We start from the raw sequence: 12,557 nt of genomic DNA, 5'->3' as shown, positions 1-12,557 counted from the left end.
CATTGAGTTTTTGGCCATTTTTGGCTTGTCTGAAAGGCTGCAGCCCCCGCTGACGACACTGAGGTCACATCCTTGGTATTTTTCTTTTTGCTTGTGTGTACATTTGGGTTGTTAAGCAACTTTATATTTGACATCAGAAAACTAGCTGTATTTTATAATCTTATAATGTTCACTTTTCATCATATTTGAATTTGAAAGGCTTATGGTCAATATATTAACACACTGGCCAAGATTTTATTCCACTGCTGACAGTACAGAGATAGAAGTGTTTAGCCCAGGGGTCTCCAACATGTCACCACCCTTTTCCAAGTAGTTCACTAAAGGGTTAGAAAACATGTACATACATTTGAAAAAACAAATTAAATTTCTCAAATACTGTGAAACCATCATACAATCATACAATCAAATCACTGCGCATCGAGCATACAGAGTCATGCTATGCAGCTGTAAAGTGGTCAGCAATCATGATGGCGGACAGTACCAGAGGAGTTCAAATCTGCAAAAATCTGCAAAAATCCATATATTGACGGAAAATTCAAGTAAAACTCAAAATGCTACAATCATTATTTGATTGTGTAACAGGCAAACCTGATGGAATAATACCACTGTTTTGGTGTAAATCAAGAGTGAAATATTTATGGGCCCTACAGGCCTGAACCTCAGTGATCCTACAGAGACATCTAGTGGACAGGATGGAGATTGTTGCCTCACTGCTCTTGACCATTGAGTTCCCCATGAAGTTTGATCCAAGCAAAATTTCATACAGTTGGTATCACAGATTTGGCAGACTGGGCACACATCCAGGGGGTCAGGGGCCCCCTGAGGAGCAGCCTTTGTGTGAGGTGACTGGGCTTTCTTGTTGGCTGGTCAGTCAAACTGTTTTTCTTACTACAGCACATACAGATGTATAACCTCATAAAAGAGGCGACATCACACTTATTTTCATATTATTACTTGTGTATGCTTCAGTCAACCTAAATTTAGTTGACATATTTTCCAATCCAAACCTCATCCGTGTTTAGGAGCCGGTGAGCTGTGCACATGCCGGGGCCATGTCAGCGAAGGGGGCGGGGCGGGGCGCGGAGCTCCTCCCCCTGCAGGCTGCCGTCACCGGGGCTGCTGGAGCGGAGCGACTCGGCATCAACAAGCAGCCGCTGGTTGCTCCTCTGTGCAGCCAGCAGCCTCCCCGCAGTGTCCCTGCCCTTCATTTCTCCCGCTTACCGACATGGCCTCCGACGGCATGGACGAGCGATCTCCGCTGCTGTCGGGCCCCAACTCCGGGAATGTGACCCCCAATGCTCCGCCGTACCTGCAGGATTCAAGTCCCCGAGGTAAACACACCACAGCCGGCATGAACAGCCCAGCTGGCCGCCGCTTGTACGAGCTTTTTTTGGGGGGGGGGGGCGGAGGCGGATCGAGTTCGTGCAAGTGCGTAAATAAAACTGCAGCAAGGCAAAGCAAGGCAAGGGCACCGCTGGGAAGCCAGTGGGCAGCTGAGGAAAAAGGTGGAGCTTGCACTGTGAGAAGTGGAGCAGTGGGTTAGAGACGAGGGGCCTGCAAAACACCAGGCTGTGCTTCACTGCAGAAATGCCCCATCACGACTCGCCGGGGCCTGTAGTGTTGAGTCCACACCAAGAAACACCAGGAGTCGTGATGTGGCACGTAAAGGCCTCACTGGATGGTAGCTTTCCTCTGAGGGCTGGGATTACCCTGCAAATGAGAACAAGCCAGCAGCCTTTTGTCCCAGAAAGCCAGCAAACTGCCCAGATGTGGCCTTTCTGGATGAATCCAAGTCAATAACACGTCATGATTTAGAGGACATAATGCTTCATGTGTTTTGTAGTTGCTGATTCCCTTCAACATGGGGCTTTAAACAACACGATTCTGTCTTCATCCCAGATGGATGGTATCCGATAATATCTTGATTTTTGCGTCTTCCAACCAGATTTATAAGCAGAAAACATTTTTGCTTAGTAAATGGCCGAATGTAGGCTAGAGCACCATAGTAGATGAAAGGCTGAATGACCCAGGCAATTACAGCTCATAAATCCTCAAACCACTTTGTCTGGAAGCATCTGTCAACTCTGGCCTTCAGTCTAATTGAGCTGAATTTCGCAGACATGCATGAGCACACATGCTGTTTGTTTTTGTTGCAGGCTTCACTTGAAAAAGGTTATTGCTTAGGAAGCTGATCCAGATCCACGTCTCATGTCAGAGGTTTATGTTTTGTTTAGCCTTGTTTGGAAACAGACCAGATTTCTGGTATAGAGCTAACACTGACATCGCATCTGAAGGGAGTTCACTTCCATACATTTCTGTTTTACTCTGCGCTTATACACACAGCATTTCTTTTCCCAGGTTGATTTGCATGGAAATGAAAGGACTGATTGACTGTGTAATAGGTGTATTTTGGGACAAAATGCAAAAATCTCACAGGACTGTGGACACGTTGGACTGTAATTACCTGTAAAACGACAAAATGTTTCATGGCCTAGTTTGTCCCTCCCTGTCTCTCTCTCTCCTCTCTGCAGTCTGGATTATGGCTAATTCAAGTTTCTCTGGGTTTGTTGGGCAACAATCGTCAACCTGCTAATTCATAAAATGGATTAATTTGAGCTACAGATGCCAGACCCCAGATTTCTTCCTCCGATATAATGACTATGACGCTTTTAATGAATGTGAGCTTTAAGTAACATGAACTAATAGCTGTATATGTAAAAGTGACTGCAGTGTCTGCTTTTATTGAATTCCTAAATGTTGTATGAATGTGACACAGCATTATGAACAGAGCTATTCATCAGCAGTAACAGATAGAGATGTACTGTGTGGTGTTGGTGAGGAGCAGCAGATCATTTGGCTGCATCCAGGCACTGGACTTAGATTTGGTCACCACTTGCTTAATACTTCTGGCAACATGGCAGGAAAAACACAGCAACAAAGCCTGTGTGTGTTGTGATAAATTAAATCCTTTATGTTTCATTAAATTTACTTTTCCTCCCCATGCATGATACACATTTTATCCCATTTTTAAAAAGACTGTTGCAAGGTCAAGAATTATGGTGGAGTCAAGAATCTGCAGCATTTATCCCAGTCCGTACTTCGCTGCTGTATCTGCGTTTATGCACTGTAGTTGGCGTGTGCCATGTTGTATTGACCATGAAAACATGAAGTCTAAGCTTTACTTAGAAAATGGCTGCAACTGCTCAGTCATTTTAAGAATGTGTGGAAAAACAAGAAGAGAAATGCAAACGGCACGCTGATACACATGGTAGGCAGTCACATTTTTTTCAATATAATATTTTCAGTAATGTGATATATCGTGATAATGTGCCCAAGAAATAATTACTGACCCTTTTTCAATGTGGGGTTTTGGGGAGCTCATTCACACTGACTTTGAGAGACAAACTTAACACCTTTCTCCTTTCTTTGGGTTATTGAAAAGAAAAAAAAAAAAGAAAGAAAAGCACAGGTGGGTTTTTTCATTTTATTTTTTTAAGTTTAAGGAGATTTGTTAGTGTTGTACCTGGTGTAGGTCCACCACGTATCTAAGCCTTCACCACAAACCGCAGGTCACAGGTTCAGTGACGGCACCAGTGAGGCAGACGGTAATGGTTGCTGTATGTTGTGGTGCTGCTGGTGGTCATAGTAAAGCGTCTTCTCATCTTACCTCTGGCTCTGGAGACAGCTAGTGAGAAAGTATAGCTGCTATATTCCGTTTCAGCCAAGCATTAGCACGTCTCCAGTGCACACAGCAGAGAGCCAGAGAAACAGGCCTGAACACAGGTGGCTGAGGAAGTGTGGAATAGGATTTCATCTTCTGCTGTAGTTATATAACTGAATAATGATCAAAGAAGAAAACACAAGCAGGAGCCGAGTACTCCTTTTGGATTGTCACAACTTAATAACAGATGACCTGAGTTTTTGTGCAAACAGGAGCACAGTGTGCTTCCTGCACACAGTGTGAGTGTTGAGTTTTTGGCATGATCTGGTTACATGACTTGCCAAGTTTACCCAAATGTAGATGGGATGTCCCATCTGCTGCTGCGGTGTCAACCGGTTCTTCATATGGGAATATTAAAGGCTAGGTCGTACAAGTGGACTCATCCCATTAGCTCATTCAGAGTAGGGCAAGGACACTGATCATTTGGCAACAGAGTTAAGACATTGTTTATGATCTATCTACAGTCTCAGGGTTTAAATATTAAGTTCTGTTTCAGCGTCTCAAATAGCAGAATTGTCTTTTTTTTTTTTTTCATTGTAAATTGAAAATATTTGTATTATGATTAAAATAGGCTGTCTTCATGTGGTGGACAGCTATTAGCATTTGTCATTAATGTTTGCTGTTTTACAGACTGAACATGACAGACAACAGAAGTAATTTTTGTTGCAGACCTGATTTCACACTCATTTTTCCACTTGATCAGCTCATTCTTTAAAGGCACAAAGTAATTAGTTTTATTAGTGCATAATGAGTGTGAGTGTAACGACAGAAATGAAGGCAGAGAAACAGTTGATGTGGTTACAAGCTTGAATGTATCCCTTAGAATGTAAAGTATGCTCAAATACTCTAGTAAAGTAGAAGTAATAGTTACGTTTGTGGCTCTTGCAAGTCTATGGATTAGATTTATTAAAACCCTGAAAAACACATGGAATGTAGACTAATTACAGAAGGTCAGTGTGGGATTAAACAGAACAGAGTTCACAGTAGTTCTTTCAGACATGAAGAGAAAATCTTTAAGTCTGTAAAGTCTAACCATTTGATCATGTTGATTCCACCTGTTTATGGACTCTAAAACACCAGTTGGCCCCTTGAAGTTCAAGGTTTCTCACCCAAAATGAGCCGGAGTTTATTCGGCTGATTAGCAGGGACATTTTCATTTAGCACCACATGCATCTGACGCACGCCTGAACAAATGCCAACTTACATGTATTGTTCCATTTTCAGTCTCGGGTGTTATATGCAACGTTCACAGACTTTAACACATCTACCCCTTTGACGTTTTTATCTGAATCATTCATGTAGATGTTGTCTAACATGTTTTTAAATTCTACCATATTACCAAGTGAAGCTCAAATGCTGTGTTATTTTGAATATGTTGTATACTGGGTGAAAATGCAACAACCTCACATGTAACATGCAGTCTGAGGGGCTCACACTGTATGTTACATGTTAACTTTGTCTGCAAGTTGGTGATGCGTACATTTTTACACCATCCCTTTGATAGCTAAAAGGGCTCATTGTTTCTTTCTTCCACATGCAGAGTGGAGCTTGGCCCCTGACAAAAAGAGAAGAGTCACATGTTGAGCTGTACACAGGCTTTCATGGGTTTGCATACAGTCCTATAGCTGAGCAGAATTAAAGCTGGAAAAGCACAAATCAAGAAAGAGCATAACGCTGTCGTGGAGAAAAACTGCGCACAGGATCGCTCAGAAGACGTCACGTCTAAATGTTGATTGGGAGACAGTAAATAACATTTGGTTTTAAACTTTGAAAAATCTAGATGTTTTTCTTGTTATCAGACAGCTCCCTATCTCATAATCTATTTTGGCATTGAGTTTTTGAAATTAGTGTGCAAGACTGAAAAAAAAAAAGTCTGAGGTGGTGTCAGACCTGTTTGGAAGATTTGGATCTTGAGGGACTTTGCCCAGCGATGTCTGCATACATAACACAAAAATTACTTCTCTTGGAAATATATACATTCTCATGAAGTTTTGGAGATGCATGTGATTAACAGCTGTGTGCTGTGTGCTGTGTGCTTTGCCCTCCTTTTCTCAAAGCCGAACTACCACCTCCTTACACAGCCATCGCCAGCCCCGACACCGGTGGCGTGCCCGTCATCAACTGCCGCGTCTGTGAGTCGCTCATCAACCTGGATGGAAAGTTGCATCAGCACGTGGTCAAGTGCACAGTCTGCAATGAAGCTTCGGTATGTGGAGATCCATGTTGAAGCAAATGATTTTTTATAAATGACTGATGCTATCGACATCACCAGACATGCGTTTATGCTCCAGTTACTGTTAATCATCACACAACCATTTTCTAGTGTGACTGCAACATCCAGCTATGTTTTACTGCCTGACATGACGTTGAAGACAAACATGAAATTAAAAGACAAACTATTTTCTTTGGGAGAGACTCTCTTGACCTGCTGTCAGAGCCCGGCCTGACGCTAATTTACATTTCCACTGACTGATGTTTTTGGTACTAAAGCATCAACTCGGTCATATAATATTCCATCACTCTGGACCAAAAGTGTTGTCAGTGTCCGACCTTCACTTGTTGTATATCAGCTCACCAGATAGTAAAGCCATACCGTAAATCTAAAACTGGAGTGATGTGTAATGTTCATTCTATGATTAACTTTGGCTTACGAATTTAAAAACATTTACAATTGCAGACTGTTACTATTCGTTAATAAATTACAGTTTTTTGGTTTGTGCTACTGAGTTGCTCAGTGTAAGGAGACAGACAGCTCCATATGTGATATGGTAAATGGATTCCTAATGGAGGATTCATAAACTGCTCAAATGGCAGCCTGATAGAGCATAATACCACTCTATCACCAACCTGATTGATGACCTATGAGATATTCAATAGATTCAAGGCAAAGCTGTTGATCCGGCTCCACTCTGTCCAAAAGTGTTTGCTGTGCTGCCTCTGTAGCATTTTAAATAGGTTGCGCTCCTTTTTCATGTCTTTCTTCTTATGCTGTGTATCATGTTGGCAGTTTCCACTGAGCGGATGTTTTTTTTTTTTTTTTTTTGTCTTCCAGCCCATCAAGAACCCCCCAACGGGTAAAAAGTATGTGAGATGTCCCTGTAACTGCCTGCTCATCTGTAAAGACACGTCCAGGAGGATAGGATGTCCTCGACCAAACTGGTAGGTAACAGGAAGCTTCAGGCCATTTCACCTTCTCTTATTTCTTGCATGTTTAGTTACATGAAAAGATCAATTTTAGGCCCAGACAGTGTTGGTAGATTTCAAATCAAGCCCTGTCTATATTTCTTCATCGTCAGACTCTTAAATAATCCCGTTTTGGCTGTGTTGAATCCGACAGCAGACGCATTATTAACCTAAGCCCGGTGATGGTGATCCCCGAGGAGCAGCCTGCCCAGCCGGCACTGCCCATCCAACCTCAAGGGATGAGGGTGGTCTGCGGTCACTGTGGCAACACTTTCCTAGTAAGTAAAGCTACCAAAATTATCATTTTAATCCGTCAGACTTGTTCAGACAGATTTTTTTTGCTGTGCTGCTGTTATGTGCATATAAACAATCATGAGGGCCGTACATCATACATCTACGTGTGTAGTGGCTCAGTACCATTCGATTTGCTGAATTGTTCAATATCTATAAGTTTGCTTTAATCTACACGCACAAAGCTAGTGTTGCAGGTTTGCACAAATTAGTGTCACGTACAAATAGAAGTCTATGCCCTGTTTCTTTTCAGTTTAACAATGTTACAGCCTCTGTCATAATATTCTGTCAGCTGGTGGCTGATAGGATATATTTCATTTGACCACACCACCACAAGAAATTCATTTTATCCCTCTAACATGCTGCTGAGTTAGCTAGATGTTTTCCTGCATGTGCTGAGGTTGCTATCAGTAATTTTGACATACAACATGTAAGCTTAGATTGAATTGAATACTTCCGATTTTTATTCAACATCTCGCATAACTAGAAGACAGCTGCAGAAACCGAGACACTGAGTCAGCATGATGCTGACTCATATTTGAAAATCAGTGGTATTGACCTCTTAACGTGTGCACGTTGTTGCTTGCGGCGTCTTTAGGGCAGTGAAGACGCCAGGTCATCCCAGCCTATGTCTGGCCTGCCCAGCGATGGCTCTCCCCCAGTACAAGAACAGGTTGAGAAAGCTGGTCATCCTGGTGGACATATTAACAACAGCCTAACTCACCAATATGTTGTTTCCTTACTCTGTTGGACATGCACATCTGTGTCTAAAAATGAGCTTCAGTCAAAGAAAGACACTTTGATATTTAATACATACAACTGGCTTCAATCTACTTCTGTAGCTTAAAAGTCAGTGCCTCCATTTAAGCGGTGCTGTGTGCTTGCTGCCATTTTAAAATTGTCATTCCTTCACTGAAGCCAGATGCCAGAAGTCACCTTTCTTGTGTCAGTAGAACCTTCTAATAATGCTGATCTGTGATGGGATAAACATTTTTATAACACTAAGAAGCTTTTTTTTTTTTTTTTTTTTCCCCTCTCTCAAACCGACAAAACAGTCGCATATTGACAAACACAACTAACATTATAAATTATAGAGATGATTTAAGGTGCTAATTCAGCCATTGAGCTTCATAGATTTATAGGTTGCAAACTATCTGAACTGATCACAACAAATCATTCCCACTGAGTCCTATGCTGATTGTTCTGACAGTTCTGTAGGATTATAGTATCTGTGTTTATTTAAAGATCTTCCTTATTACAGTGTTTTAATGGTCTTTTTCCTTTCTCTTCACTCACAGTGGATGGAGCTTCGGTTTAACACACTAGCCAAATGTCCCCATTGCAAAAAAATGTGAGTCCCTCAAGCTTCCATCAAACACAACATTACACAAATGTCTTGGTGACACATGGTATCAGCTCAGACTCCAAAAGTTTCAGGCTTACTGTATGTTTTTCCCAAAGAACACACCGTTTAGTTTCCATTTATGTCTGGATGATATTAAAATCAGCAGACTTAGGAGACTGGCCTAAACACACAAGTTGACCAGCTACACTATTATTTCCTGTTTTTAAAATGATTCACCTGAAACATTTGAAGTGAATTGTCTCATTGTGAAGGTGGTCTCCTGAATCTACAGCCTCAGTTTCACATTGAACAGAAATTAATGGAAGCCAGTGAATGGCAGAAACATGAAACCTTCATGGTTGGAAATAAAAAGATGCTATTGTTGAATTGTGAGAAACCATATAATGCCGATACAGACACACCTTTGTCTTAATGAAGCACTAATTTAGTATTATTTACATACTGTATGTAGCAGAAGGACTTAAAACACCTCTGACAACTGTTTATGGTATGGGAGATTCACTCTGTCATCTAAATATTCATATTATCAGTTCTGATTTTCGCCATGGTAGTTTTCAAGTTCTCACTTTCCGGATAAATGTGGAGCTTTAGAATTCTGGACTTTTCTAGTTCTTGGGAGGTGATGGAGGCTAATCTAGATGTGTGACAGGAATTATAACTTGGCTTCATTTCATTTAACTGTAATAAGGAAGGAGGGTCACAGGGTTGAGCAGTGGCACAGAGACATTATAAAGTGTGTTTCTGAAAGTAACAATAGCGTCTGAACTCAGGGGAACAGGGATGCTCCAAGCTACAGCCGAAACAGGCCATCATTTCCTCTGTCTGTAGTGTACGTTCATCTGAGCATAACTGAGAACATGTTGTGGTATTTCACCTTAATTCTCATAGGGAACTGGTACCTTTTGGCTTTGTCGCCTCTTTCCTCTCCGAAGGAAACTTACAGCAATTTGATTACTTCCTTTTCTGCAACATGCGATGTCAAGACAAATAGTTATTAATAAATACCAGAAGAAATCCAATGCAAAACATGATATTCAATAATAGGTCATATGAACGACATGGCCAGGTGACGCTAGTGTAAGCAACAAGGAAGAACGGTGAAAGCAGGATGGGAGTGTTCAAAGGAGAAAGTACGATGGTCAGGTGACCAGGCCTCCCGTAAGCCATCTGAATACCAACGATTCCTGAAGAATGTCTGAGTCCCATCACATGAGAGGCATGTGAGAGCAGAGAGGGGGAGGAAATTAAAGTAATAGTGAAGCTTAAAAAAAAAAAAAAAAAACTGATGCCAGTCTTCTGCCGAGGGCAGATAGACAGTAAAACACGTGAATGGCCTCGAGTGCTTTCCTGTGTTAAGTTGCGCACAAAAAAAAGGGTAAGTGAAAGATTTGTTGGCTCACAGCATGGTCAGGGTGGTGTGGAGTGAGATCGCAGGGAAAAGGGTGGGAATAAGAAAGGACCAGACATATGATACTGAAAGTCAGAATGCAGTCGTGGTGCAGGACTTGTGTCTGAAGCCATTCTGACCATATCTACATAAAAATACACGTTCGACACTTCAGTGACACGTCTGCCCGGACTGGGAGACCAATCCAGAGTTTAACGTGCTTATTGCATGTTTCACCCAGAAAAGCTCTCTTCACATACTGATGTTCTTTTGTTTTTCTTTCTTTCCGTATCTCCTCTGCAGATCCTCTGTTGGTAGTGCACTCCCTAGGAGGCGCTGTTGTGCTTATATAACTATAGGAATGATCTGCATTTTCATTGGAGTGGGTTTAACAGTAAGTAAGAACTGCTCTTCAGATGTAGATGGATTGTGTAACAGTTCTGTACCTACCCTACATATGTCAAATAGACTTTGGTCCAGTAATCTGCTGACCATTTTGGTAAACAATAACCATTTTGTACAAACAACTGCATGTTCAGTTTTTCACGGTATATTAAATTCCTATCAGACTTTCCCAACCTGGTCTAATCATATTAGAAACATAATCAGGTTGTAATAATCTCAGAAGATTATACTCCTTAATATTTAAACTTGGTATGACGGAGCTTGTTGCAGTGTGCTCTCATTTTTCTGATGGTTGATAATATTAGTTATCCTGTGGCTCTTTAGCTCATCTGAGTAATTCCCTGCCATCATGAGCTACTAAAATAAAATGCAGTGAGGTATGTTAGATTAAGGTCTTCGTTTTTATTTTCTCTCTGAAATGTGACTTCAAAAAGTTATTTTCAGTGTTAACTATGTCACGCTCTGTTAACAGGTTGGAACTCGGGATTTTGCCGGTCGTTACAATGCCACCTATGTGTCCTGGGCATTTGCCTACCTGCTGGGTCTGATCTGTCTGATACGAGCTTGTTACTGGGGAGCTATCAAAGTGAGCTACCCAGAGAACAGCTTTGCTTAGGGTGGACACACCTCAGCACAGCCCTACACGTCTGGAGGAACAAACCCTGCATTTTAGTTTTATTATTATTTTATTTTTTTCCAATTTTGTTCAGATTTCAAACTGGCCACGTTCAGCAGAGTGTGTTGAGAACGTATTGTGTGTGTTTCAAGGGGTTTATATTGGAGATGTGTCCCTGTTGTGTTTTGTCAGGAATGTTTTTAACTCGCTGAACAAACCTACTGTCTGCTGATCAATCCTCCAAATAGTCCTCAGAGACTCAAATCCCGCTCTGGTTTTTCTGAAAAACCTCAAGCTACAAAAACTGTGATCTTTCTTGATGAATGCAAAAATGAGTTGGCTCCTTGGCTGATTTAAAAAAAAAAAAAAAATCTAGTTTAGCAAAGTGGCTGGATTTGGTCTTTCTGGATCGTATTTCTGTTTGTATTACAGCAGTCTGACATGATGGTATCCACTTGATTTCTTTTGTTACTGATATTAACCAGACCAAAATCAGACAACCTGCTAAGAACGGTTTGCCCATTGCACTACATTTATATGCAATTGTGTGTGTTGTTTTGCTGCTAGGTAAACTCCAGCTACAGAAAGCTGCATATCCATACTGTATTGTAACCATTTACCTTGCCTGTGTACACTGACATAGTATTGCTGTATGATTTTAACTCTTGCAATGATCACCTTTTAAAGGAAACTGCCCTTAAAACACCCATGCGTGCCAATGAAGCTGCCCAGTATTAGTCGAGAAGAGCATTAGATCAACAGGAGCTTACTTATTTGTTTGTGCCATGGAGCTCAGCTTTAACTCACTACAGCAATAACCCTGATGAGTTATTTTGAACTTTACTCACCAAACCTCTCTGCATCCTACACTGCGGTTTTTGTTGCCTTGTTGTTGGTGGAAAGGGATCCCAAAACATGGTGACTCATGTTTGCATGTTGACTTGTTTTTGTTAAGTCACCGAGGTGGTGGTGGTGTTTTTTTTTTTTTTTTTTTTAAATGTTTGAGTGTGGTAGCTAACACGTATGGTGTTCCTGTCTTCTGCTCCTTCTGCCTGTGCATTAGAATGTAAACCCTCCTTGCTTATATCTCCACTCTCTGACCTCCAGTGAACTCAGTGCTATCTAGCCTCGCTGTACGCTAACTCAGCCTCCTGTCTCCTGACCTTTACCAGTGGGCACAGTTCAAACTTCTAACCTTGTTTTGAATGTGATGACGACGATGACGACGATGATGATGATGAAGCAGAAAATAATATTGAAGGTACTCTTTGTATATAGTTCAAATTCATTACTTGGAAAACCGTAGTGTGAGGTGGAAGGATAAGATGGCTCATGGGTCTTTTTAAAAATGATAATTTATCAATAAAATTCAAAAACTATCTCTATTAGTCTATCTTTTTGGGGGGCACATACGGGAATGCAAACAGGATGACATGCATATTGAAGTGGCTGTTTGTTAAACTGCCAAAAAAAAACAAAAAACAAAACAATCCAGACCAGTAGTTCATTGATTAAAGCTTGAAGTTTAGGCTCCAAATAAGGATCTCAGCCCTTAAAATAGGATTAAACTTACATTTTATAATGGAAG

General features: G+C 41.3%; 1 protein-coding gene across 2 annotated transcripts; it reads left to right on the top strand.

The window, feature by feature from the left end:
* Positions 1-1,136: 1,136 nt before the first annotated feature.
* pip4p2 (phosphatidylinositol-4,5-bisphosphate 4-phosphatase 2) lies at positions 1,137-12,328 on the top strand. Of its 2 annotated transcripts, XM_029514835.1 has the most exons (8): positions 1,137-1,331; positions 5,779-5,927; positions 6,774-6,880; positions 7,059-7,182; positions 7,794-7,868; positions 8,494-8,546; positions 10,252-10,342; positions 10,826-12,328. In XM_029514835.1, exons 1-8 carry the CDS (start codon positions 1,226-1,228, stop codon positions 10,967-10,969), a joined length of 849 nt encoding a protein of 282 aa, XP_029370695.1. In that variant the 5' UTR covers positions 1,137-1,225; the 3' UTR covers positions 10,970-12,328. The 2 variants fall into 2 exon arrangements, with proteins under 2 accessions (XP_029370695.1, XP_029370696.1); XM_029514836.1 differs by lacking the exon at positions 7,794-7,868.
* Positions 12,329-12,557: the final 229 nt, after the last annotated feature.

The sequence above is a fragment of the Echeneis naucrates genome, chromosome 11, assembly GCF_900963305.1.
Source record: "Echeneis naucrates chromosome 11, fEcheNa1.1, whole genome shotgun sequence".
NCBI lineage: Eukaryota > Metazoa > Chordata > Actinopteri > Carangiformes > Echeneidae > Echeneis > Echeneis naucrates.
This window is presented reverse-complemented; position numbering and strand designations above follow the sequence as displayed.

Bases quoted from the DNA above. Each gene is read 5' to 3' on its own strand.
- pip4p2 (XM_029514835.1), top strand. From the start codon at position 1,226: ATGGCCTCCGACGGCATGGACGAGCGATCTCCGCTGCTGTCGGGCCCC. The intron at 7,183-7,793 runs GTAAGTAAAGCT...CGGCGTCTTTAG, and splicing joins ACTGTGGCAACACTTTCCTA to GGCAGTGAAGACGCCAGGTC. The intron at 10,343-10,825 runs GTAAGTAAGAAC...CTCTGTTAACAG, and splicing joins TCATTGGAGTGGGTTTAACA to GTTGGAACTCGGGATTTTGC.